This window comes from Thermothielavioides terrestris, chromosome 1, assembly GCF_000226115.1.
Source record: "Thermothielavioides terrestris NRRL 8126 chromosome 1, complete sequence".
Lineage (NCBI taxonomy): Eukaryota > Fungi > Ascomycota > Sordariomycetes > Sordariales > Chaetomiaceae > Thermothielavioides > Thermothielavioides terrestris.
In genome coordinates this window covers 4,072,258-4,098,559 of record NC_016457.1, presented here as the reverse complement: position 1 = coordinate 4,098,559, position 26,302 = coordinate 4,072,258, and the positions used below count along the sequence as shown (strand labels likewise).

Sequence of the window (26,302 nt, the reverse complement as noted above, 5' to 3'; positions counted from 1 at the left end):
GCAACGCTGCGGACACGGCTCGGCTTGTCACCGAACGGAAGGCGAGCAACGGGAGTCTGTGTGGCGCGGCTCGGAAACGCAGGGTACACTATCCACCCCGTGGTGGCTTGCAACGCTGCAGCCGGCAAAAACGGCGGGGAAAACGGCCGCAACGGAGAGCAGCAGCACTGCACACCCGCACATGAACCTCGGCCAAGAATCTGGCCCAGCGGACGACACTGCCTTTGCTCAGCCGAGGCCAGACGTTCGGCACACGCACCCGTCCTACACTCCAGTACGTACATGCTGGACATAATGTAGCCCGTGGATAAAGCGGTTTTGGTGGGGATTCCGGTGGTCGAAATGAGACACGCAAAGTCTCAATCAAAGGGGGTCGGCCCGAAGCGAACAAAACACGAAGTCACATTGGAGGAGTCGGCAGCACTTCATCGGTGTCAGTTGTTGAGTAACAAGCGGTGACCGTGTCTTTTCCTAGATGATGTGAGCAAGAAAACAGAAGCAATTCTGCATACCACCCTTCTTCGCTGCAGAGACGAGAACCAACAAGCAGCTGCAAGGTCACCCAAGGGATTCGGAATTCCCCCTGGGCCGAAGAGGCTGAATCCGGCCACATGCCGAACCTTCGCCGAAAAGCAACGCGGGCAGCCGGAGAGCTTAGCCCGAAACGGAGCACGTCACGGGACGGGGCGACCGCCCACCAGCGTGGCAGCCACCGCCACATTGATGCTTTTTCGTGATCCAGATCTCGCGCACCGTCGCACCCGCAGAATGCGGGGGCGGCGTCGCACTGCCAGCCCTACAGGGAATAACCGGTTCAGAAGCAGTAACATCAAACGGAAAAGAGCAGAGCAAAAGAAGAAAAGCAGCAAAACCAAAAGCCCGGGCTGCCGAGTGCGCCGAGTAGGTATCTACGTCTACGGAAAGTATTCCGTACATATCTCACGACAAATTTCCCCATTCACCCGCCCCGTTCGTCCATTTTATCCTCCTCGACCAACGGGATGGGCCAGCCAGCCTTTGTAATCGCGCGGGCAGGCAATATCTGCAAGGTTGGGTACCACAAAGGGGTTGAGAGTGCAGCATCGGCCCTATCCGCGCGGCGCAATTCAGGAACGCGGCACACCGGATTGGCCGGGACGAGATTGCAGATCAGCCAAAAATCCTGTCAGACACACGCTGGTGTCGTGTGCAACCAACTGCTCATTCGTGTTTGAAGAACACACAGTGCGGTAGACACAGGGTGCGCTGCAGCCCCAAAACCGCGCACGGCAGCACCTTCAAAATTAACACCACTGACACGATCCATTTGGTGAGAACAGAACAAGAACTGCTCCCGGTTCTAATTTGAAGTCATCATCCCATCCCACGGGACGTGGTTCCGTGGTTGCCTCGCTCCTGGGTCCAACCAATCCTGAAGGAATCGCGGCAGCAAAACGTTCAACGCCGAGAGAGGAGGCAAGGTATACCACGACAGTGTTCGACCGCAGCCCCAATTGTGAAGGTAGAGAAAGCTAGCAAAAATGAGAGGGTATATCCGTTGCCATCGTTGACCGAAAAGAAAAAAAAAAACGCCCGTAACCGTATGGTCCAGTTCGTCGAGCACCCGCCGCCCACGTAATCCAGGGGTTAAGTATTAGAACAAAGTTAAAAGCTAGACTCCGTTTGAAAAACAGTAGTTCAGAAGCGTAAACAACAAATGGAATCGGGAAAAGAGAAGGCACTGCCCATCCAATTAGGTAAGGTAGTAGGTAGCGGCAAAGGAGACCAAAAGGCCGGCACCAAGGGTGTGTGTGAACCCGTAACGACAGCAACACCATTACCATCACCTGCATCCCCATCACACGTCCAGCTTGTGATCCATCGTCGGGACGTCGCTCGACCCTGGCCGGCTGCCCGCGAGCTCGGCCGTGCTCTCGGTCTCGTACGTCTTGGAGGAGTCGCTGGCCTTGGACCCGTTGCGCGAGTTGCCCATCATCTGGAACGGCGACCGGTGCATGCCGCCGCCGATGCCGCCGACACCGCCGACACCGCCCGCGCCGCGGTCGCGCGCGTGGTGGCCCGGCAGCCCGCGCCTGGCGCCGCCGCCGCCGCCGCCGGTCACGCGCGAGAACCACGACCGGATGTCGTGCCAGACCATCTTGCAGGCGCCCCACGAGGTGACGACGTAGATGATGGAGTTCCAGAAGCCCTGCAGCGGCAGCACGAAGGACGACATGTACTCGAGCGGCAGCGAGGCCGAGCCCGGGTGGATGACCGAGTAGACCCGGTTCGCGCTCGACGGGATCCACGTCACCAGCATGGCCGTGAAGAAGAGGATGGCGCACTTGGTGTAGCTCCACGTCGCGTCGTTCGCCTCGTACGCCGCCCGCCGCCGGAGATGGTTCGACGGGCCGCCGCCGCCGCCGCCGCCGGGTCCAGCGTGCTGCGCGCCCGTGCCGCTCTTGAGCGTCGTGACCTTGTTCGTGTGCGTGTGGGTGGTCGGGCTCCGCCCCACACCGCCGCCGGCGGTCTGCGAGCCGGCCGTGATGGTCGTGTGGAGCTGGTTCTCTGCGTCGCCGCCGCGCGGCTCGCCGTGCGGGTTGGACGAGATGGTGACCGAGTAGGCCGCCGGTTTCTGCGGTGAGGATGCCTGCGATTTGCGGCGCTCGCCGCCGCCCAGCGGGGCGAGATCGATGGCGCCGCTCTTGTCGATGACTTCGGTCGTGACATAGACCTCGGTGGTCTTGGTTGAGCTGAAAGGGTCGTCCATGGGAGGGTGGTGAGATTCGGGTTCGTGGTGGCTGGTGCTGAAGTCCCGCAGCTGCTTGCGCTTCTTGTAAATGTCGCGGCCGGCGCGGATGTAGATGAAGAACGTGATCAGAATCACGATCCTAGGCGGGGAGGGGTCAGCAGTCGGTCGTGTCGCGCGCGCTTGACCTCTTCTCATTCGGAGGGGACCCAGAGAAGTACTTACCAGACCGGCCCGTAGAAGATGGCGATGCGGAACACGTCCCAATCGGGAGCGATCCAGCACCACAGCGTGGCGTTTCCGTACATCCGCCCTTTCTCTGGAGTCGATACAAAGACCAAGACCAACGCCACGATGAACGGGATGCCGTAGCAGCACAGGAGATAGGGTATCTCCATCTTGCGTAGCCTCTGGGCGTCGAACTTGAAGTAGAAGGTGAGATACACGTTCACGGCCATGGATAATGTCCAGAAAGCATCGGCAGGCATGAACCTGTGCCAGGCGTCAGCAGAAGCCGAGAGGGCAGGGCGGCAAGGAAGAACTGGAACGTGGGTGTGTGAACGTACATCTGGATGAGAAAGGCTTGTAACTGGCAGCCGGCCGAGTTCACGTCGTGGATGAAGGACCCAGCCATCAACGTGGCTACGTTGGTCATGAGGTTGCCGAACGTTGCGTAGAAGACCAGCCGGTTGATGGGCTTGTGGAAGGCCTTGGAGAGCGAGAAGGTCGAGATGACCAACACGCACCCGACGAGGGAGAGACCCGAACATGCGCGCTCGAGGATGGTGAAGATCTCGACCTGCTGGTCCGCGAGGCCTGGATCCATCTTGGCGGCGGGGCGTCAGAAGACGCAGCGTAAACTACCCGAAAGGAAGTATGTCGTGCCGCACGCGGTATCCCAGGGCCCGTCCCGTCATGCGAATACACCCCGGCGGCGAGCCTCGGAGGGAGAGGGAGGGGCGAGTCGGCCAGCGATAGGTGACGGCCGGTGGGTTGTCAAGCTGTCGGACACCAAGACGAGTGCCGAGCAAAGGGAAGCCGGGTTCGCAGAGACCTTTGAGCGAACGTCTGGTTCCCGCAACTCTGGTTCGAGAGGCGGACGAGCAGTGGGACCTCCGCCTGGCAGTGATGGGGAGGGGGCTGGGGGCTGTGGATTTGAAGTACTCGGCGCGGTGGGACCTGTTCTGGAGGAGCCACCACGGCAGCAGGGCCGAGAAGAACGACACGATAGCCGAGAGAGGCTAGCTGGGGTGTTGGAGCGTTATCCTCTGCGTGAGCACAGGCATCATCGGGGGACCCTGGTGAATCCATCTCTGAATGGGGCCAAAACCCAACTTATGGATCTCATGCGGGACGAGCATCGACAACGCCAGCACGCCCCGCCCCTTGGCAACCATCGTGGGGCCACATCAGACCGTCGAACATAAGGTACCTTCGGCATGTGCATACTGGACTGTACACTAGTGTAGTTACTGTGGAGGGGGGTACCCGCGAAAACCAGAGACGGGAGGCTTTCCGATCGCCTCAGGGAGACAGCAATGCAGGTGCACACTGGCGAGAAGTGGCCAGAATTGCCGCCTCCCGGGGCACACTGTGGCTGCTGACGACCGAAGCGGAAGGGGAACAACACCCCCCCCCCCCCCCTTTTTCCCATCCCCCTCCCCCCGGCCGGATTGGCTGCGTGTTTTGCAGCCAGTGGGTGGTAACAGGCCAGGGGGCGAATCTGTTACTGGTTCTGACGGAAATTCAAGCCGGGGGGCTCGCATGCTGCAGTGTAACCCTCCCGCTGCGAAACTGGAGACTTTTGATGCTGAGAGGGCGACGATCTGGCCCACGTTCTGTTCTGAGCTCACCAGCTCACCTGACGTTGCAAGAAAAGACACAAAGGAACTCGTTGGATAGGTTCCTGTGTACCGTGCCAATAAAGTGCAATTCGTACGAAGTGCACCACACGACTGATCTATACTAGTGCAATGTGCCAAGCAAGCCTTGCATGTTAACGTTATTTTCGCTGTGGAGATCTGCGGAGATTGGAAGTCAGCTCCCAAGTATCGGCGATGATGGGCGGCGCTGATCGCGGGGTCAGAATCGTTGGATTGGCTCCATTCTTTCGTTCGCCATTTCCCAGACGTGGGCGACTTGGCAATGGATCCCCTGGCTTGAACCCTACGCAGTATATAGTGTATGCGAGTCAGACTTGACAAGCAAGGGCCGACCTCGACATCCCCCTGCGCGCCATGTCGCTCACCGCGACGGAGCCGCGACGGAGGGTGGCACTCGCACGGCTCTCCGTGCAGGAGGGGTTCACACCAACTCAGGCACATGTCGCGTCTCTGCTGCCGATACCCCGAGGACATGCTGCGTACCTTACATACCCGGTAGTGTAGAGTAGCAGGCCGTCGCTAGGTCTGTGCACACTACACCACCTACACTACCGTGGTACGTGAGACTGGGTCACCGCAGGGGAAAAAGATGGCAGACGCAAAGCGAGAAAGTCTGAAGAATAGCCTGCGCTTCATCTCGTGTTGGAAGTCCGCGGCAACTGGTGATGCTTGCTGTTTTCGGGATGCCGGGTGTTTCGCTGGCTACTTACCCGGCTCACTGCTTTCGTCGAGGATCCGTTCCGTTGCAAGAGGGACACAGCTGAACAGTTTTGCCAGAAATGCTGCCACAAGGTAGTTATGTCGCGAACCCTTTTTGAGGCGCACTATGAAGTTTGATCGGGGAAACGGGAAAGCAGAAAGCCCAGTTAGGAAAGGGAGGCGGTCAGGGGGTCGGGTCCAGCCACGTGGGAAAAAAGCTCCACTCACCACTCAATTTCCCCGCCAATATGCCGGAAGGGGGCGCGGTTTCCCACCGTTCTGTCAACATTCATCGCCGCGCTGCGCTAGTGTTCAACAACACTGTGGTACACGACAGGCGGCTCTCCATGGCGGCCTCAACCTTCTGCGGCCTCTTCGTTACCCCGCGCCTGCGACCGCGCTCGGACCAGATCTGCACTACACTAAACTAACTGACGTTCGAATGCCAATCGACATCTCCCCTCATCGTTAGCGCAATAGCGACCTTGGCGCGGATTTGAGCGTCGATGAGATCACCAAGATTGTCGATGCGTCCGCCGTGCAATGCCTGTCGACTGCGGCTTCCTCCGTCTGCTCCTCGCTGCGAAACGGCCTTGGATGTGCGCATCCTGGACCTCGCTTCCGAACGTCGCCCGTGCCGAAGCTTGGACCCCAGTCGAGTTGACGTCGGTGGCGACCTCATATCTGAGAGGTATGCGGACTTGACATGCCGCGATCTGGGGGTCTCTTACCTTGGGAACCCGACTGGACTCGGTTTCGGCCGCTGTCTACACGATTCTCAACTATTGGGACTGCGAACGATAGCACTTACACAGCAGTACGCTGACTACTCAGGACTACCGCAGTAAATCGATATCTGCCGGTGTCTCGGCTGGCACTGCCGAACCTGGCGGCGCCTCGCCGTCGATTCTGAAACGGGGCCGGGTTCCACTACTTCACAGATCAGGACTTCCCAAACGAAGAAAGTTGTTGAGTCGGCCGAAGGTGCGTCCGTGGGTCTTCGTCCTGTGGTAGACCCAATCCACGAGCCCGGCATCAGGTAGTGTACTCCGTACACAGTAAACCTGTGCGTTCCTGCAGTACGAATCATGCAGGCTAGTGAGGTTCGCCGACCTCGTTTGGACGCTCTCCGGCCTCCTATTTCACGGTGCCTGCCGGAGATGTCTCATTCGGATTCTCCATCTGGATGCAACGTAATCCGCATATCACTGCCACCTTCGGTCCAGCCCTACTACCACCACGGTATGGTACGACAGACGCATTACGGATTACATAATCTATGTATGTATATGCAGTTGTTGAGTTTCCTCACTTGGCACTGACTGTTCAGGGGTCATCAACCCCGCCCTTAGTGTATGTACTGTGCATCTCAATTGAACTGACTACACTACACTACACTAGGTCCATATAGTGTGGTGTAGTGTTCACGTCGGTTGTGTTCTCCGCATCCCTTGGCATCCCTTGGCACGACCAGCCATCGCAGTTGGTTGCCAGCAATTTTCACATGAGACTGAAACAAGACGTGGGTCTGTCAAAGCAGGGCCCAGATTCCACGGCCCGACTTCGATGCTTTGATACCGGCGGAACTATGGATTCCAAGCGGAGCCTTGTGTACCTCCCCACAATAGTGCATGTAAGGTACGTATAGTGTACTCTCGGAAACCCAACGTTCTAAGCTAAGAATGGGCCAGGCCGTCTCCCGTTTGCCCGTTTGCCTCCTTTAGCATCGTTCGACGTTGAGCTTCCGCAACAAGGCGATCCCAGCCTCAATTCTCAGCTCTCCCAAGCCACCTTAGTTACCCACCGACCGAACGAGACGATCAGTTTGGACGAATTTGGACGTCGCTGCCGACCGGGACTACCGCAGTACACGACACTAGTTGCAGCGCATGTCAGCTGATCCATTGTCCACGGACCTCGAAACGCTGCAGACTGACGCGACCAAACAAACCATCCCGGCGGATCTGTTTCAATGCCATGCGAAGCCTTGCCCGTCACACCGGCACGTCTTGCAGGCCAAGTTCAACCCCAGGCGGGCATCATCGCCGTTTTCAGCAGGCCAAGAGTCCAGTGCCACGCCAGCAGAGGGGAGTCAGGGGACGTGCGCGGGGCCAAGCCGTTTAGCATGCGCAGAACACTGGAACCGAGTTCCACCGAGCCCGAAACCTGGTTCCTCGCGGCCTCAACAGGCAAGGTAACTAGCAAGGGGGGGCCTGGTCCTGACTTACCGTTAACGTTAGACCCGGATTTTCAATCCTTAGATCGGCGGGCGGGCGAACAATTCCCTTGTCCATCCTCGCCGACACCGCGGTCAGTCCCAGTAACGCAAAAGCCGTGGTGGCTCCCCCAAAGCCGTGATGTCGCCCCCGGCCGCCTCGAATTGTGATCTCCGCCGGCTGATGAGCCGCTTGTCAGAACTAGGTAACAAGTGAAGTGTACGCTACACTAAGGTAGTGTAGTTAGTTAGCGTACACTAGTGTAGTTAGTGTCACCAGCCAACGTTAGCTAGTGTAGCAGAAGCCGGCGGGGTTGTTAGTGTAGTTACATCATATGAGCAGCGACACGCCTCTCAACCGCCAAGATCCTAGGCTGGCGCGCCCCGAGGTGGCTGGTGAAGTTGGCTCGTGTAATTCATCTTCAACTTCCTTACCTACCTGGCACTTTGATCTCCAAGCTCACACTACACAGTACACTACACTAGCCTCAATCCCAGACCTGGCCCCCAGTGGTTTCGTCGTCGTCATACGCACCCGGTAGCTGGCTGCATGCCTGGTACCGAGTTCTGGGAAGGATTGTGAAGTAGCTACACAAGGTAATTACCAGTTACATGCAGAAGACGAGTGAGCTCGAGCTTGGGCCGTTTCCAACTGCTCCTTTTACCGGGGCTGGTGGAGGATTCTGTGCTTCGCTGAGCATTAGTAAGATGATGTTCTCCGAGGTAGTCCTCACGCTGCAATGCACGCAGTCCGTCACCAGCCTCGTAGGCGAGCTAGCTTCTCGTCTGGGGAAGCTGGCGCAGGAGCTAACTACGGAATCACGCTGCTGCAGTATACATTAGTTCCATCACTCTCCAAGTCGCCTGCATCTTGGCGCTCCTTCCTGCACGCTGCAGAAGAGTCGTCGGTTGGGGGCCAATGCCAATTGCTCGCGAAAAGGGGCCTGTGCGTGCCTCAGATCATGATATTGTGCTGATCCTCCGGGCAACCCAATGGCGCACTGGCAACTCCCTTCTCACCGCTGAAACAGTGTGCGTCGAAGAAAGTTGTCCTCCGTGGGGTGGGCAGTTTTCCACGTGTGGTAGAATCGGCTGCCGTCTTCCAGCCAGATCATTGTCGCCAATACCAACGAGGTCTGTCTGGTTCATGTTGAAGAAGCCTAGACAAAGAGAGCTTCCAGACTTACCCGGCGCTCCCTACTTAGGTACTTGGATGCTTGTAATACAAGCACGAGCCAACCTTCACGCATTGCGCCCGTATAATTTAGCAAATCTGAAATGAATGACCGGAGCCAGAAATTGCATCCGACATGTTGGTAGCGCACATCTCCTGCTAGCGTTGCATTCCGAGGTGACGAAGAGCACGAGACTCCCAAGAGACGCGGTCATGAGGCGTAGCGACAACTGGACCACTGCATTTGCTTCGCTTGACGACGAGCTCCGTCCTTCTCTCCGTCTTCTCCTTTTCTTCCTCCTCCTCATCCTCCTGTTCTTCCCCCTCCCCCTGGCCGCGGAGGAGAAAAGAGACTCTTCGCGCCCCGAAACAACAGTAGTCATCGAGACGTCGCGGGTGGCCCCCGAGCGGAAATCGATGGGTGGATACACGGCCCTGACTTCCCGCAGGACACGCGTCTCAGGAGACAGGCTCACCGACGGTGTTGAGACGTGCCCACCTCTCGAGGCTTCTCGTGTGACTCGACATCTGGTACAGCCGAGGCCTGGCACGTCACACCAGATTCGTCCCTGCTCGCGGCACGCGGTTCCAGGCCAAGTTACGGAGAGTGCTGGCCCTTCGAATATCTGGCTGGTTCCCCTTCTGACCCTGCCAATGGGCATGCTCCGTCAAACAAAAACAGAACAAAACCTAGCAATTCTCAATCCCCAATTGATGGTTCGCAGATGCTCAGATCGAACAAGCTGATATCGACACCATCTTCCCATATAGTCATTCCCGGACGATGTCCCAGGAAAAAAATTCCTCCTGCGCTCCGCCTTAACGCCCTCCTTGTCCGTCACACAAAGAAAAAAAAAATTGCCCTTCTCAGCTCCCGGTCGATGGTTCGCAGATGCTCAGATCTCACTAGCTGATGGTCCCTCGTTCAGGACAAGCAAACTGATATCGACACCCTCTTCCATTGTAATCATTCCCGACCGATACCCCGGGCAAACTCCGCATGTAATCATCTTTAACTCTCTCCTTATCTGACTGATGTCTGATGTTTGCCCGCTGTTGGACCAGTGATGAAGCCCAAGGCACGGTGCTGGGCATGTGCGGGAACGCCGACGGCGGGAGGAACCTAGATCCAGGTAGATATCGCCATGGACGGGTCGAACTTTCCCGCGTTGCCCCTTTTTGCTGGTTGACCGGGCGGGATGGCAACCTCTCCAATCCCGTCCGCTGGCAGATTTGCCGCCGAATCATGATCTTTCTGGGAGACGCTTGTCTCCTTAACCACTCCCTCCTGGACGTGGATGGCGTCCATGTCGGCAGTCAACGACCCCACCACCACCTCCTCCTCATCCAACTTCTCAAGCCTGTGGTCTGTGGAAGCCGAATACTCGGTGACCATGGAAGAGGTGTCTTTCCATCCGGGAACCGGGTGCCAATCGTCTGGGTTGTCCGCCAGAAACTTTATCCGCGAAGCTCCAGGCGCAATCGCCAAGTCCTTCTTTGCCACGCGACGGGTCGGGCTTTCGGGCTCCGGTCGATGGAAGTTAGGTGGCAGGAGAACATTGCCCCTGCGGATTGGCCCATCGGGATCCGGCTGAGGAAGCTGGCGCTTTGGTCCAAGTAAGGCGGCGAACCATTCGTCGATGGCCTCGAACACCAGCGCATCGCTGTCAAGAGGAGCCGTGAACGGGAGGGGGGGTGGCCTCAGAGTTCGTGATGCCTCAGGTCTGGCCGTCGTCCTCGGTTGGCGACCACTTCTGGAAGAAGCTGAGGGATTGTTTTCGCCATGCTCGTAGGCTGTCATTGCTCCTTTAGTATCGAAACGGCCTTCCTCGCCAAGGGCCTGGGCAAGTGTCGTAGTAGGAGATGCTCTTTCGGTGATCGAGCCACCCCCTTGAGACGCTTGAGAGGAGACAGTCATCGATGTCATTCTCGACAGCATTGATTCTGATCTCATTTTAGTGCATGAGGACCACTCGAGGGAAGATGTGAATACCTTTCGATGATTGGTCGGGTGACTCCCGCCAGCCTTCAGCCATGCCACCAGCGGTGGCTTTCGTCGCGATGGGTCGTGGACTTTTTGAAGGCGTGTTTCTCAGCCTCGTCGATGGTTTACTTACTGGCTTCTCGGTCAACTCCGTTGCGATTTTTTGTGTGCCACCCGAGCCACGCTTTGATTCTGCAGCCCTCGCGCTCGACTCTGGTATGGTCGTTTCGTGCTTCTCGCTCCTGAAAACATTGGCGAGAGTCTTCCTGCCTAAGCTTCCAAAGCTCAAACGCTGTTGGCCCGACGAACGTGATGTGCGCGTAGATAAGGTCCCGGAACTGCTGCCAATGTCTTCCTCCTTCTTCTTCAACTCTCGTTCGGCTTCCTTCCTGGCTCGGCGCTGACCAATGCGCTCGGTGGTATAATCGGACCAATCGACTTCAAACATTTTGGCAAGTTGCAACAGCAGTTGCGCCAATTGAGCTCGGTAGCCGTGGAGGAAGTTGTCAAGGCTCGGAGAGGAATGCAGCCGAAGAAAGATCTTGAGAGTTGACCAGCTCCTTCGAGATGGAAGGCGATGAGCTCGGACGGGCTAACTAAACCACAAGGGACGGTAGCCGTGAAAGAAGTTTGTAAGGTTTGAGAAGAATTGCGGTAGGATGGGAATCTTGAGGGCCGATCAAATTCCCTCGAGACGGAAGCCGGTGAGGGCAGAGTGGCCGATTAGAAGTGCGCGAGAATCGTGAATTGAGCTCTCTCACCGAGCTTCCTTGTCACCTGAAGGAACAGGAAGTGAGGCTCAAAATTGAAATTGCACAAGTTTGGTCGAGAAAACAAAAAAAATCACTTGTGCCCTCCTGCTTGGTCGACTGGACGAAAGCAGAGAAGATCTTCTGCGAGCATTGCCGAGAACAAAGTTTTGGCACCTTGGAATCCGCCGATGTGAAGGCAGAAACACAAAACTAAGGTAGCGCCGTCTGATAAATCCTACTCTTGACGAAGCCTGGAGTGAGCGAGACACCTGCGGTTGCTCTCGCTTCCATAGCTCGGCGAGGTCTCAAAGTCGTGAAGAGGTACGGGAATTCTTCGCGGGCTCCTGGGTCGCGCCTTCCTGCACCAGCCGTTTTCAGTTCAGCCCGACCCAGCCCGGAAACTCGAAGAAGAAAGGCAAGTCATCCAGAAAGTGGCCTAATTCTTACTTTGGCCGCCTGAAGTGGCAAAATGGCATGAGAGTTGGCAAGCCTGGCACTACCTTTCATTTCTTTTCATTCTTTGTTGAGGCATCGACACGATGTCTCGGCCGTTAGGCTGCAGCTTCTTGTTTCTTGTAGGTATCAATGGTTTCGAAGTTCGGCAGCCAAGGTCAGCTTGTAAAGCAACCAAGTGCTAGACAGTCGGTAGTTCCCTCCGTCGCCGTCGTTCTGGGTCAAGAGGACTGCGGGACATCACTAGCTACATCTGGCGAACTTTCTCCATATAAGAAAACTGTTGGATCAGAGACACGAGAGACCAACCATAAATGTTCTTAACTCGGACCTCGCAAGTCCGGACCCAGAAAAATATTCCGGGTTGACACGCCAAACTCGGGCTGGTGCCAGATCGCCCACTACTTATCATTCCAACGGCCCTGCAGGCGGCTCCTCAACGGCAGTTGCCAGCTGGAACGGGTTGGTGGGAAAAAAGAATGGGGTGTAATCACACAGCATTGGTCACTCATAAGCGGGATACCGAACGCAGAAATATCAGACGTGGCAGGCTTCACGGCTTCGTTCGAAGGGACGACAGGGGGCGTGGGTATTCCTTGCTTGATTCCAACCTCATTCAAGTCATGCACATTAGAATGATTGGCAGAGATAGGTCCTAAGCAGAGACTTCGGTTCTGAGGCTTGATTTTATCAGTGTGGCGCGAGAGTAACTCCCCTGCTTGGGGAAAGCCGGGCCATTCTTGTTGCGCCGTCCGCCGTTAGATACCGGGGAGTGCCTAGGTCAGGCGAGCTCCGGATATGCAAGGACCAAGAACTTGCAAATGGTGTGTTCAGAAACCGTGTTTGTTCGGATCACCTATTTCTTCAACTGCAGTGCTACCTGCTATCAACAGTGGAACTGTCGTGGCTCAGCGCCGAGTACTCTACTCTGCCTTGGCAGCACTAAACGGACGATTTCCTGAAAGCTCAAAGCCGATCAAAGCAGCCAGCTTCCATGATTGTTTCATATTTTCTTTCCTTTTGGCAGTGTCCATGGGTTGAACGAGCCGGATGGATGCCTGCACAGTACCTGGTAGCTTGGTACACTAGGATGTTGTTGTCACACCGCACCCCACAGCACAGCCCTGCCAAGACCGTGATGTTCTCTCACCCTGGGGCTGCTTCAAGGGACAAGGATGGGGTCCCAGCCAAGAACCAATAAGAAGCCGGTTGCTGCCTGCTTGGGAAATCGCTTGTCACCGCAACCGTCGGCCCGCTCCGGGTTCGCCAAGAAACGGCATGGTCTTTGAACCTCTGCCGATTGCGGTCAACCTCATCGTGATCACCAATTTTTGCCATGGACGCACGAGGGCGTTTCCATGGCCCGTGCAACAGCGTCAGCCTGATAAAACTATGCCATGCCAAGCAACACCTGTTCTTCGTGTGGCGTCCCCGGGGCTGGGCCTTCGATACAGACCTGCTAACTGACTGAGTTGAGGCGTTCCATGGGAGCGCCGGGCTTGGAACGCGGGAAGTAATTGCAAACCTAGCCCAGGGAATATTCTCCGATGCATAACACGATATACACTGGAGCTACCGGGCAGCGGCATAACTTCATGAACTCATGGATAACTCTTCGTGTGCCTCAGAAAGGCTGAAACAACGCCACTCCGTGGTACTGCAAGCATCGAGCGCAGTCGGCAGGCCGGCTGTCTGCTTGCCCACAGAGATGGACAGCCGTTTCGGTGGGTGTACAGATACCGAGCGTCAACTTGGAGGGAACGCAACGTTAGCACCGCTGCGTCATGCGAGTCGGCAGGATTTAGCTCTGTCGCCGGCCTTCGACTGCAACCTGGCTGCTTCTCCTTCAACGTGGCCGAGCTGGACTCCGTGGCCTTTGGACCGGGACATCAAGAAGTTCGTGCTTCACATATTTTGAGTCTTTGTAGTTGCCTCCTTGGTCCCGACTTACCGCCATTAGGCACAGTGCGTGCCACAACCCTCCAGTCGCTTCCTTCAGTTCTGAACTCATCAACCAAAGACGCTTGCCGGCTGTATTGGCACGTTGATGACTACCAATCTCTTCAGCTCAGTTTCGGGAGGATCAGCACGATCTATGGCCACAAAGATAGTAAGCTGCCATAGAGTCCAGAGGAGAGTCGGCTTTCCTGTACCATATAACGTGTAGCGTTCTCGGATATGGCACGCCTAGGCAATTCTTTTTTCTTACTTGCATTTCCAGGATCTCTGGAGGCGTAACTGTGGCTCTCGTTTCGCAACCCATGAGGAGGTCAACGAGGCATCCATTAACAGTTGCTCTGTCCTGCATCCAGAGAAAGAGTTATTCAGTCTCACTCGGCATGAGCCAGGCAGGTTGAACGCTGTAAACGGGCTGTTGGTTGACGATTCCCACCTTGGTCAATGCATCCTCCGTCTGCCAATCTCACTGACACATAATTCACTTAGCTGGACTTGGTCGTTAGTGGTTGGGATACCCGACTACATTTTCCGTCTCCTGCCCTAGCCCGCCTTAAGCCCCAGAGACTCGAGCAACTGAGGCCATCCACGCCTGGTCACTCCTTCCAGCCAAGGCATCTTCCCACACAATCCATTTTTCATCTCTAAAAACCCTGCTTCTCCATCCACGCCATCTCTAAATTTGATCGCTCTTTCGACGGTACCAAGGGGCCGAAACCAATTCTTGTTGGCCAGCTGGCAGTGCCCTTTTTACTCGCAAGATCGGCTCGACATTTACTCACAAGGTTCATTCTTCGGCCTCCATCGCAACCTTTCTTACAATACGATAACCATCCTCCCACATCCCGACAACAAGAAACATTGCGACTGGATTCCCAATGATCCGCCGACTCTTCACCCGCTTCAAGCGGCCGGTCTCCATGCCTCGGGTCGAAATGTAAGCCAGTCTACTTTTTCCATGCCTTGGCTTCTTGAGAGATAGCTCCCTCTTTTCCCTCCCTGCTGCCCAAGCCGCTCGGCTTCCTCCGTTGGATGGCATTTACCTTGTTCGCCCCCTCTCTCACGATACTACCGCCTGTCCCTGTGTCACATCCTGTTTCCGTTTCCGTTTGTCTACAATGACGAGCGCTGTCGCTGACCTTCGCAGCGAGGAGATCGAGATGCACCCTACGAATGCCACCAGGATCACGGATGAAGAACCCCAGGCTGGTCGCCCGAGTTGGTTTGAACGATGGGGAAATGGGATCAGCAGTTTTATCCAGCGTGTCAACTATCGTGCCAGCAAGTCGCCTGTAGGCTTGTTGTTCCGCCTTGGAGGATGTGGGCACGTAAGTGGTGCCTTTGAAGAGAGCTTCCTTTCTTTTTGGGCAACAAGCAATGTCACTGACAAAACCGTGTTATTGCAGCCCAAGGAAATCGAAGACACGTGCCTATCGACCGAGATACGTGCAGGTCTGACGACGTTCGCCACCATGGCCTACATCATTGCTGTAAATGTATGAAAGCGGCTCCGTTCTCTCGCTCTCCAAATGCCATTAACTGACTGATCCTTCCAGGCATCCATCCTCGCGGAGTCCGGCTATGGCTGCCCATGTGAAAAGCCGTATGACCCGGCGGGCAACTGCGCCAACATGGCGGAGTGGACCGAATGCTACAATGGTCAGTTGAGAGACGGCGGAGGTTGCTGGGAGAATTCGCTTCGCTGACGGTTCGAGTTAGATGTTAAGCTCGACCTGATAACCGCCACCAGCGCAGTGGCCGGCGTCTCGAGCATTTTGTTCGGTCTTCTGGCCAACCTCCCAGTCGCTCTTGCGTACGTGCTAGTGAGCAACGGCGTAGATGCAGCCTAACTGACTGCACTCACAGTCCCGGGATGGGTCTCAATGCCTACTTCACTTACCAAGTCGTTGGTGCCAAAGGCACGGGACCGATCAACTACCGCATCGCCCTCACTGCTGTGTTCATGGAGGGCTGGATATTCATGTTCCTGGCCCTGACGGGCATGCGGCATTGGCTGATCAAGATCATTCCTGGCACCATCAAGATCGCAAGCGGCGTGGGGATCGGCCTGTTCTTGACTCTCATCGGCATGTCGTACACTTCAGGGATCGGCATCGTCACCGGAGGCATTGCCACGCCGCTCGCCCTGGCAGGGTGTCCAGCTGAGGATCTCCATGAAAGTAACCAGTGCACAACGGGGATCCTGACAAGCCCAAAGGTATGTGCCTACCAACTGCCCTGGTGTCTTCCGCCATTTGACATGGCAACTGACAAGATCGGATAGATGTGGGTTGGTATCATGTGTGGTGGGCTGCTCACGACCATCCTGATGGCATTCCGCGTCAAAGGAGCCATCATCATCGGCATCGCCATTGTTTCCTTCTTGTCATGGCCGTGAGTCCTCCTGACACCAACGCCCCTGAAGCATTCACGCACCTGCTCACATGCGGCTTACCAGGCGCCACACCCCGCTGACGTACTTCCCCGATACCCCCGACGGCAACCACCGGTTCGACTTCTTCTCCAAAGTCGTCAACTTCCATCCGATCCGCCACACGCTGGCACGGCAGCAGTGGGATCTCACCGGAAAGGGGGGCTCACATTTCGCCCTCGCCCTGTTCACCTTCCTGTACGTGGACATCATCGACTGCACCGCGACGCTGTGTTCGATGGCCCGGTTCTGCAGCAGGGCGCGCCGGGACGAGTCCGACTTCCCGCGCTCCACCGTCGCCTTCTGCGTCGACGCCGTGTGCATCTCGTTCGGGGCATTGCTCGGGTGCTCGCCCGTCACTGCGTTCATTGAGAGCAGCGCTGGAATTGCTGAGGGTGGTCGCACCGGTCTGACCGCTGTTGTCACTGGCCTGTGCTTTCTGGTCTCGCTGTTCTTTGCTCCGCTGTTTGCGTCGATTCCGCCTTGGGCGACGGGAAGCACGCTCATACTGGTAGGCTCCCCGTCCCTGCTCAGATTGAAAGACGAGACAGGGTAAGAGCTAACTGTGCTCCCCCAGGTCGGCTGCATGATGATTCGGCAGGTCACCAAAATCAACTGGGCCTACATCGGCGACGCGGTGCCGTCCTTTGTCACGCTGGCCTTCATTCCCTTCAGCTACAGCTGTGCCTACGGGCTGATCGCGTGAGTGCGGCCACTGCTCTGCCTCTGCTTGCGTTCTGTCCAGCTAACAAGCCTCGCCCAGCGGCCTTTTCACCTACACCGTCATTAACGGAGCCGTCTGGATCGTCGTCAAACTTTCCGGTGGAAACATCCTCCCTGCGAAGTACGATTTGAAGGAATACTGGTCGTGGCGCCCGCGCGGAGAGTGGCCGTGGATGGTGAGGGCCTTCTTTAGGCTCGTCTACTGGGTAAAGCACCGGAAGTCGAGGAATGCCTCCTTCGCCTTGGACTCTTGCGACGAGGCTGGAAGCTTCGAGCAGTACCGATCCCATGTTGGGTCGAAGAACGCAACAGACGGGACGGGCTCACCCAGAATCCCGACCCCGGAGCCTTTCCGCCAGCCGTTTTGATCGTGGTAGGGTTCTTGGGCAGACACTGTGGGCTTTGGCTGCGTCGGCCAGCCTTATGGGTACAGACACTGACACAGACAATGTTCCACTGTCTCTGTGAGTCCGGCTGAGAGGGGGAAGAGAAGCCGTTGTCTGCATCTTTGGTGCCTTGGGACGGGGCATCTAGGCTTAGTCGCTTGTACTTTTGATGCCCCAGTACAGAGGCATCCACTGACTGAGAAATGCGTACCAGCATGTCATGGAGCGAGTGTCCCCCATTCCCGAATTTGCGAGATTTAAGCTCCGTGTTCCGTATCACTGGCGAATTAACCTTGAGCCCCTTTTGTTGATTCAAGCAGTCTGCTTTTCAGCTGATACCAGCTGCCAAGCAAGCTCAAGCTCCAGCCTCAGCTCCCCGTTTTGAGCTTATCTTATCAATCTGACAGGCAACGAAGGAACTGCATCATCGGTCACAACCTTGGACAAGTACCAGCATTTCGGCGTTTCTTGAAGATCTAAAGATTCTGCCACCGGCACACTTTCTTAGGTGCACTTCTTTGTTCGGCGGCAGGGGCGTCAACGAGAGAATCAGCAACAAGCAGAGCTTAGGGGCCGCAGCAGTGTCGGGGCGGCCACGATGAGCGGCGGTTGGAATACCAGTAGGCTTCACTCGCATCCCCGGATATGCTCCAAGCAGCTAAACTCGCTGACCAACGAATCATAGTCGAGTCCGATGCCGTACGTTCCCGCCATTCCATTACCCAAACTGGCAGATCCCAGCATGAGCAAACGGGGAGCGGTCTCCGCTTCCATCGCTCAGCGTCAGAGCAGTAGCTGACGGGTGACGGCACCAGGGCGTCTTCACCTACCTGCTCGACAACCTCGGCGTGAAAAACGTTCAGTTCGAGGAGCTCCTGTCGCTCGACCCGGACGCCCTAGCGCAGCTCCACCCCGTGTACGGCGTCATCTTCCTCTTCAAGTACCCGACCGACACCCCCTACCGCGCCAGCGACAAGCCCCTGGACGGCACGTTCGACCACGATGCTGCCGAGCGGCTCTTCTTCGCCGCGCAGACCATCCAGAACGCCTGCGGCACCCAAGCGCTGCTCAGCGTGCTGCTTAACAAGGTAGGCGACAGCAACAGCAGCAGCGGTGGCGGCGACGACGAAGACGAGACGGTCGACGTGGGCGAGGCGCTGCGCGACTTCCGCGAGTTCACCATGGCGCTGCCGCCCGAGTACCGGGGCGAGGCGCTGTCCAACTCGGAGCTGATCCGGGGCGTGCACAACAGCTTCGCGCGGTCGTCGCCGTTCGCGGACGAGACGCAGCGGGCCGCCGACGAGGCCGGCGAGGACGCCTTCCACTTCGTCGCCTACACGCCCGTCGGCGGCACGCTGTACGAGCTCGACGGCCTGCAGCCGGCGCCCATCGCCCACGGGCCCTGCGCGCGCGGCGAGTTCCCCGCCCGCGTCATGGACGTGCTGCGCCGCCGCATCGCGCGCTACGACGCCGCCGAGATCCGCTTCAACCTGCTCGCCATGGTGCGCGACCTGCGGATCCGCGCGCGCGAGATCGGGGACGCCGAGCTGCTGGCGCGGGAGGAGCGGAAGCGGCGCGACTGGCAGTTCGAGAATGCGCTGCGGAGGCATAACTTCGTCGGCTTCGCCGGCGAGGTGTTGAAAGGCGTCGTCGCGGCCAAGCTGAAGGAAGGAGAGGGGGCGTATGAGAGGTGGATCGACCAGGGCAAGGAAAAGATGAGGAAAAGGATAGAGGAGCGCAAGAAGGGCGGCGGTGGCGGAGAGGATGTCGAGATGGCCGGGTAGGAATAGGAGCAGGGGAAGAGATGGCGGACATTGGACATGGTGGAGTGTGTGGTAGGCTCAGCTTATCACTTCAAACTCTAGCAAATCGGATATACCCATGCCGGGGTTGAGCAAGTCGTTCCTCGATAAACTGAACTGAAGAGATGGCGAACTGCCACTATCATCACCAACTGTCCGATAACATCCCTCCCTTGGCGGCTTTTAAAGCCTCGGTTCAGTTACCACGGGGGAAGCGCTCAGTACGGAGCGTACAGCACCAGGACCGAAAGCAGAGGTAACTGTTCACCAGCGACGCAGACAATGAGCCTGAATTGGCCAGAACGGCATGCCTTCTCCTCTATTCTCGGAGCGTTTCGTCGCGGCGGCATTCAAGTCAATGCAATGGTATTCGGTTAAGCGCCCCTGTATCCCATCCGGCTCCGCGTGCACCCTCAACGGTCCTCAATCCTTCTGTATTGAGTATCGTTCGTGACCGACTCCTCATTTTGTGGAATCGTAGCCTTGACCCGAAAAAATGCCATGCTCGCGTACACCGTTCCGGAAGAAAGCCAAGCCCAGGCAAAAAGAACCCCCTGTCCCCAACGCAACTACCAGTCCCTCGACTTAAGCAGCCGTGATGGCCCGGCGAATGCGGACACCGCGCTGCCTGGAGCTAAGGTGCGACTCGTCGCGGACGACAGCCTCCGACTTCTGAACGGCCTCATCGGCCTCGGTGAGGATGAGCTCGATGTGGCACGGGTTGGACATGTAGGGGTTGATCTGTGCCAATGTCAGCCGCTCGACGCCCTGCCCAGCATATGCTCGGAATTCGAGAAACGTACGCGACCGTGGGCGCGGTATGTCCGGCGGCGCTGCTTGGGGGCGTGGTTGACCTGGATGTGCTTCACAATCAGGTTGCCAGTGTCGAGACCCTTGGCATCGGCGTTGGCCTCGGCGTTCTTGAGGAGACCGAGCAGGAATTGGGCGGACTTGACGGGCCAGCGAGCGCGCGAGACACCCCACTGCTTGCCTGTTTTCCACGACAATCAGCCCCATTCCCCAACCCATAATGTCAGCCCCCTCCCCCCATAACTCGGCTCCAAATTGCATGTTGGCGGGTCGGCCGCCTTGGTTCCTCCAATGCCCCATTTCCCCCAGATCGTCACCCCCAGCAAGTGCTCGCTTCATCGATTCGTACCTTGGGCGGTCCGGCCGGTAGAGCCAGCGTAGCGTCTCATGGGAACGGCCTCCTTCTTCTCGATGACGTTCTCGAGGAACTTCTGGGCGCGCTGGAGCTTCCAGCCGTTGATGGCCTGGGCCGTCTCGCGGGTGTTCTTGAACGACACCCGGAGGTACGACCCGCGGGAGCGAGCCGACTTCGCCGGTGAGATCTCAGTCGCAGCGTACCGAACCTAACGTATCGTAGAAGCTCCGGTCAGCCTGGTCTCGGAACTGTCCGCTCAGCATCCTTCCCCCCTGCAACGCTCCCCATTTGAGCGGCAGAAATTCCGCGAGAACGTCGCATTTCGCAGAAATCGAGGACAACCCCGGGCTCGTGAAGGTGACTAACCATCTTGACTGTTTGTCGACGTGAGGACGGGATCGACCGAGTTTGGAGTTCGGGAAAGATGGCTGTTCCCAAATTTTGGCGCCAAATGGATTTTCGCGATTAGGGCTCTGTGGGCTGCGATTGATTGGCTTGTGTGGGCGGAGTTTCTGCCTGAGGCAAGGGCTGCAGACTGGCTCCAGACTGGCTCCAGCCGCTCTCGACAAGGGTAAGGTTGCTAAGGATAGTAACGTAACTGCACAGATTTTTCGCCTCGCGCGAGATAAGGCTGAAAACAAGCTTGCCGTGACCTCAATGCTGACCACTCAGAACGCCTCATAACTCGCAGCCGACGGAGGCCAGAGCCAAGGCTCGGCCCGCTTTTTTTTGTCGAGTCCAAGGAAATTTTGCATCCAGCTCCATAAGCTTCTCGACGACTTCAACGAGGCCGCGTATTCGCGTATTCGCACCCATTGCTTCGAGGGCCGCGTGTGTACAACAACCCATTCGGCACAACCGAGTCCGACCGATATAAGACCAACGCGCCGGGTCTCGGACGTAACAACACTTTCGACGCAATGGCCTTTGACCGTGGTGGAAGAGGCGGCGGCCGGGGGGGTAACTTCCGCGGCGGTGATCGCGGCGGTCGGGGAGGAGCGAAAGGCGGTCGCGGTAGTGGTAAGTCTAGCGATCCTCAGATCTGTCGCGACGTTTTGCTGCAGGGTTTTGATTTCTCGCATCTGGGAACTCATATTCTCTGCCCTCGGCTGGGGCCGCTTCTGAGCCTGCCGCTACCATTGAACCATCTCGACGAAATCAACGTGGTCGCTAACCAGAATGGTTACAGGTGCCGGTGGTCGTGGTGGCCCTGCTGGTCGCGGGCGTGGTGGCCCTGCCGGTCGTGGCCGCGGAGGGTGTGTACTGTGTCCCTTGAATCGGCCGATGCCTGGTCTTGCTAACGTGCGTGTGCAGTGCTCGTGGCGGCCGTGCCAAGGGCGGTTCGAAGGGAGCGAAGGGCGGCAAGAAGGTTGTCGTCGAACCCCACCGTCACAAGGGCGTCTTCGTCGCCCGTGGTGGAAAGGAGGATCTGCTTGCCACTGCCAACCTGGTTCCTGGCGAGTCCGTGTACGGCGAGAAGAGAATCTCGGTCGAGAACGCTGCCCAAGGAGCGGATGGTGTTGCTACCAAGACCGAGTACCGCGTGAGTTCTTCACTTCTGGGACCACTTAGGCCTTCTACTGTCGTTACGCGTCAGCTAACCTAGAATCGCGCAGATTTGGAACCCCTTGTTAGTTGTTCCCATTTCAAGCACCCCGCGTCACATGCTAATATGACACAGCCGGAGTAAGCTTGCTGCGGGTATCCTGGGTGGTCTCGAGACCATCTACATGAAACCCGGTTCCAAGGTGCTCTACCTGGGTGCGGCCTCCGGTACCTCAGTCTCCCACGTTGCCGATATCGTCGGGCCAACTGGTTCTGTCTACGTATGTCGACGATCATGCCACTTGGATGCCGTCAAATTCTGACCAAATCCGTATAGGCTGTCGAGTTCTCCCACCGTTCCGGCAGAGATCTCATCAACATGGCGGTATGTCCTCCCAACCGGATGCTGTACGGCTCGAAGAGATGCTGATCACTTTCTTTGTTAGACGCGCCGAACCAACGTTATCCCGTAAGCAACGGTTTGATCTGGGAACTCCGAGGGACTTAATGTGGCTCACACCGTCACAGGATTGTGGAGGATGCTCGCAAGCCCATGGCTTACCGGATGCTTCTCCCGATGGTCGATGTCATCTTCGCCGATGTTGCCCAGCCCGATCAGGCCAGAATTGTCGGTATCAACGCCAAGCTCTTCCTGAAACAGGGCGGTGGCCTCCTCATCTCCATCAAGGCCAGCTGCATTGACAGCACTGGTAAGCCGGTTCTTACTTCATCTGTCTTTTCCCTGATGCATCGCTCACATTGCCCCAGCGCCCCCTGAGCAAGTCTTCGCCAGCGAAGTCCAGAAGCTTCGGGAAGCTAAGTTCTTCCCCAAGGAGCAGCTTACTCTCGGTAAGTTCAACCGCGAGCACACCACGCTGAGGCTGGGCCTCGTGTACTGATGACGGCTACAGAACCGTACGAGCGCGACCACGCTATAGTATCTTGCGTCTACCTGCAGAAAGAGTTTGAGGCCTGAGTTCAGCTTTTGATCTCGGTGTCATTTATGGCTCTCTTCTGGGCGTTCTCACTTGGTCGGTGTTCAAAGGAGGTTGGCTTGTTTTGAGTCTGGGCGGCGAATGGCGTTTGGGGCTTAATATTCGGCATGTCTTACTAGAATTACGGGATGTGAATGGACATCTGCCGGCGTCAAACTAGCACCGTCCTCTGAGCAATTCCCTCCGTTTCTTCATGCCGAGAGACGCAAGTTGGGCCCCGGACCGAGCGACTGGATCGGCCAGGCGCGTTGCGGGTGTTGGGCATGATCTTGACAGAGGGAGAGACAACCCGCGGGCTGGTCCGGCTGTGAGGACATTCGCCGGATGGCTAGACAGGCGGCCAGTGTCTTCCTGTTTCACACTCTGGGTTCTTCCCCTTACAGCATGTTGAATCTAGGTTGATCTCATGCGGAGTCTTGGGCCCGCTGAACGGGGAGGGTCGTTAGCAAACGTTGGGTAGGTTCTATTTTCTCCTGGCCATCGTCCTGGATCTAGCGCATCGGCAGTCGTGGATGAGGTAAGGGGTATGGAGCACGCTCAAGGGTTCTATTGTGGCCAATTTCTCTTGGGTTGTTTGAGCTTCCTGCGAGAAGCATTGAGACCTCGCCGAAGTGGTGCATCTTCCCTTCCTCAACTCTTTGTCTCTAATAAGCCAGCCACGGAAATATCATGGCTTCAGGTCTTGTTGGCTTTCTCTTCCCCTTCTCTCTTCTCTCTCTCCTGCCCCCCTCTTCTCTCGCTCTCACCACACACTCTCTTTCCTCACAAAGCCAACATCTAAAGCAAACCCATCCCTCCCTGATGTGTACCATTCATTAGTTAGTCTACTCCTGCCTTGCCTTTACGCTTACCTTACTGATTGTGAAGCTCCTCAACGGCAGCGCAGGCGATTGTTCTGTACCCATTCATCAATGTTTCTGCTGCCGTAGCACCTCTCTGCTGTCGGCACCTCCGGCCTTTTAGCGGTTGCGTTGCAGCCCGTCAACCACAACAGGCAACTTATCACGAATGAGAACATCCGAGTCGAGAGGTCGTCTAGGTAAATAGCTACTGACGAGGGAGCAGATCGCTTCTTGAACCGGTTGTGCTCACAACCAGAACTTACTCGACGTTCAATCATATACTTTTTTGCGGGTTATCGCCAAGAGCAAGGGGTCTGTCTCTCTTTCCTATGCCGAACATCCACTCTTCGGTGGGCGAGATACCCATAGCTGGAGAAGTGACTGCACGGAGAAGATCACCACCTGCTAAGGGGGTTAGTATCTCAAGGCTTGGCTCATACAACGAGTTGTTTCCTATGAACTTCGTTTTGGTCTCTAGCATGTCAGTCTCCTGTTTCATCTCCCCCGGAGCTTATTCAAGCGCCTAACCGAACAGCTGGAGATGACGCTTCGGGCAACTTCGAGGCCGTTGAATGCGCACCCAACGACCACACCTTCGTAGTACTGCCAGCTTGTTGCGGACTCGGTCCCACTTGGGTCTGGGACCGTCATGTTGGGATGGAGGGGCGACGTGTTGTAGTTTGTGTCTCGCCTGGGCTTTTTTGGATGGTGTACATTGATGACTTGTGACAATGATATGGTGGCGGCGAGGTGGAAGAGATGGTGACGTCGGTGGCAGCCCCTACATAAACCAGTTCGCGCGTCTTCCCCCTATCATCAGCCCCGCCGTTGAGAAACGGGCTGCGCAGCTCAATGGCGGGGGCACGGGGACTTCGCCGGGCAACCGTTAACGGGCGATGTTTGTGAGGACGCTTATAAGGTCTACCGTTCGACTCCCGGTGCATTCGACCTTGTTGAGGACGCTCAGAAGAATCCCTTTTGACTCCCAATGAGGCGCTCGCCGGGTCGTCGCGAAGCAAAACCCGACCTCCGGGGTGCTCGCACCTGGCCGCCTCCCCGCCCGGCGGGTTGGCCAGTGAGCTTTTTGGTTTCCCAAGTCTGAGCTGTAAACAGCACCGCAGTAGTGTGTTTCGCTTCTGAGTTGGAACTGTCTGAAACGAACTGCCTCTCTCTCGGCCACAGCGATCAGCAGGCAACAACACGCCTGATTGGTCTCCAGTAACTACCTCCTGGCTTAGTTATTCCGTATTACTCCGTATTCCTTCCATTATCACTCCTCGTGATCCAACCAGACCAACCAACACAAGGATCCCGTGCAGAAACACAGAGAGACAAGCGGTGACGCTGCCCGGCTCGCAGCCGTCGACGACCCGGACTGGATGAACGAGACCAAGAAAAACACAACGAAAAACTCGTATACACAGGAACTAACTTAACCTTGCTGTGGGAAACAACAACAGCAAGGAAGGCCGACGCCCGGTCTGCAAATGCACGGGGAAAGTGGTCGCCGACCATCCTGCAGCACTCAATTTCCGATGCCGACGTCCCCGGCACGGCACGCAGCAACAGCGGCGCTGGTTGGACGCGGGCACCCGCCCGTGCCGCCGCCGCGCATAATTGGGAAAGTGAGCACGGACTGATTACCTTTTGGATTTCGTTACGGATGTGCATTGTGTATCTGTACAGTACAGTAATCCGAATTCGTATCGTTACGCTGCCGATGGTTCACTGGTTAACGTGAACGTTTCTTACCTGACAACTCAATCCACGACTTCAGCCAGGGTATGGATGAAGTTACGCCGCAAGAAGGTCGCCCAGTGAGTCGCTGCTTGGATGTTATGTATCCTCTATTCCGCACATTACACTGGACAGGGCCCCATCTAAGCCTTTTTCACGCGGTACTGAGTCACTTCACTACCTACACAACTGATTACACATCCCGGTGAAGGTTAACTTGACAGACTGGCTGACTGGCTGACCACTGGACAGGGGCCCGGTGAACGGGTGAGAGGATGATGAGGATCATGAGGGGGTAAAAGGAAAGTAGCGGAATTTGCCGCGCGCGTGTTCTTGTTCCCACTCTCTCATTTCTGTGGGATGGGCTTTTTGCTGCGCATGGGTACGCATGGGTACGGTGCCTTGCCGGTTTGAGCGAGGAGCATGCAACCTGGAGGAGGCGTCGTCGTCGAACAAGGTAACTCGGTAGGCAGAGGGAACGAAATGCATGGCGGGCGCGTCGGGCGCCTCGACAGTCGACAGCCGACGGCTTGCTTGGACTTGCCTTGCCGCCCGCAGGAAGCGCTGTCGGCCCAAGCCGGTCGAAACAGGGCTTTCCCGGTCACCAAAGGGTGAAAGTGTGGATTCGGGACTCGGAGGAGGTGGAGGGGCGCGGGTGTCGTCTGGACCTCGATGGGGCTTACTCCGGACGCTATGTTGGCACCTACACTAGCGTAGTTTGTGTTCACTCGGGGGTGGGGAGGGGCTTTTCCAGGCTGCTGCGTGGTCTGTTCACGGAGGGGGAGTGTTGACTCTGTCCCAGCGCCCTGGGAGGCTGTCCATGTGGCAGTAT

At 56.9% G+C, this 26,302-nt stretch overlaps 6 protein-coding genes across 6 annotated transcripts; 3 read left to right on the top strand and 3 right to left on the bottom strand.

Annotated features, from left to right (window-relative positions):
• Window positions 1-1,267: 1,267 nt before the first annotated feature.
• On the bottom strand, window positions 1,268-3,611 carry THITE_2108235 (uncharacterized protein). The gene is made up of 3 exons (XM_003649540.1): window positions 3,295-3,611; window positions 2,954-3,220; window positions 1,268-2,870 (listed from the first exon to the last, which is right to left on the bottom strand). The coding sequence occupies exons 1-3, from the start codon at window positions 3,552-3,554 to the stop codon at window positions 1,838-1,840; spliced, it is 1,560 nt and encodes a 519-aa protein (XP_003649588.1). The 5' UTR covers window positions 3,555-3,611; the 3' UTR covers window positions 1,268-1,837.
• A 6,211-nt stretch (window positions 3,612-9,822) lies between these two features.
• On the bottom strand, window positions 9,823-11,131 carry THITE_112949 (uncharacterized protein; the record flags this gene model as incomplete). Its single annotated transcript, XM_003649539.1, has 2 exons — window positions 9,823-10,539; window positions 10,817-11,131. 2 exons carry the CDS (start codon window positions 11,129-11,131, stop codon window positions 9,823-9,825), a joined length of 1,032 nt encoding a protein of 343 aa, XP_003649587.1.
• A 3,591-nt stretch (window positions 11,132-14,722) lies between these two features.
• THITE_2125792 (uncharacterized protein) lies at window positions 14,723-17,366 on the top strand (the record flags this gene model as incomplete). The annotated part of the gene is made up of 10 exons (XM_003649538.1): window positions 14,723-14,781; window positions 14,992-15,172; window positions 15,251-15,340; window positions 15,401-15,503; window positions 15,564-15,657; window positions 15,711-16,062; window positions 16,129-16,238; window positions 16,303-16,786; window positions 16,853-16,977; window positions 17,039-17,366. 10 exons carry the CDS (start codon window positions 14,723-14,725, stop codon window positions 17,364-17,366), a joined length of 1,926 nt encoding a protein of 641 aa, XP_003649586.1.
• A 426-nt stretch (window positions 17,367-17,792) lies between these two features.
• Window positions 17,793-19,470, top strand: THITE_2108228 (uncharacterized protein). The gene is made up of 3 exons (XM_003649537.1): window positions 17,793-18,004; window positions 18,070-18,083; window positions 18,200-19,470. The coding sequence occupies exons 1-3, from the start codon at window positions 17,983-17,985 to the stop codon at window positions 19,166-19,168; spliced, it is 1,005 nt and encodes a 334-aa protein (XP_003649585.1). The 5' UTR covers window positions 17,793-17,982; the 3' UTR covers window positions 19,169-19,470.
• On the bottom strand, window positions 19,471-20,748 carry THITE_162750 (60S ribosomal protein L17). The gene is made up of 4 exons (XM_003649536.1): window positions 20,718-20,748; window positions 20,346-20,559; window positions 19,990-20,177; window positions 19,471-19,927 (listed from the first exon to the last, which is right to left on the bottom strand). The coding sequence occupies exons 1-4, from the start codon at window positions 20,718-20,720 to the stop codon at window positions 19,772-19,774; spliced, it is 561 nt and encodes a 186-aa protein (XP_003649584.1). The 5' UTR covers window positions 20,721-20,748; the 3' UTR covers window positions 19,471-19,771.
• A 303-nt stretch (window positions 20,749-21,051) lies between these two features.
• THITE_2108218 (rRNA methyltransferase NOP1) lies at window positions 21,052-23,145 on the top strand. The gene is made up of 10 exons (XM_003649535.1): window positions 21,052-21,371; window positions 21,541-21,607; window positions 21,666-21,894; window positions 21,968-21,981; window positions 22,033-22,177; window positions 22,234-22,281; window positions 22,343-22,365; window positions 22,425-22,606; window positions 22,665-22,745; window positions 22,808-23,145. The coding sequence occupies exons 1-10, from the start codon at window positions 21,272-21,274 to the stop codon at window positions 22,870-22,872; spliced, it is 954 nt and encodes a 317-aa protein (XP_003649583.1). The 5' UTR covers window positions 21,052-21,271; the 3' UTR covers window positions 22,873-23,145.
• The last annotated feature ends 3,157 nt before the right edge of the window (window positions 23,146-26,302 follow it).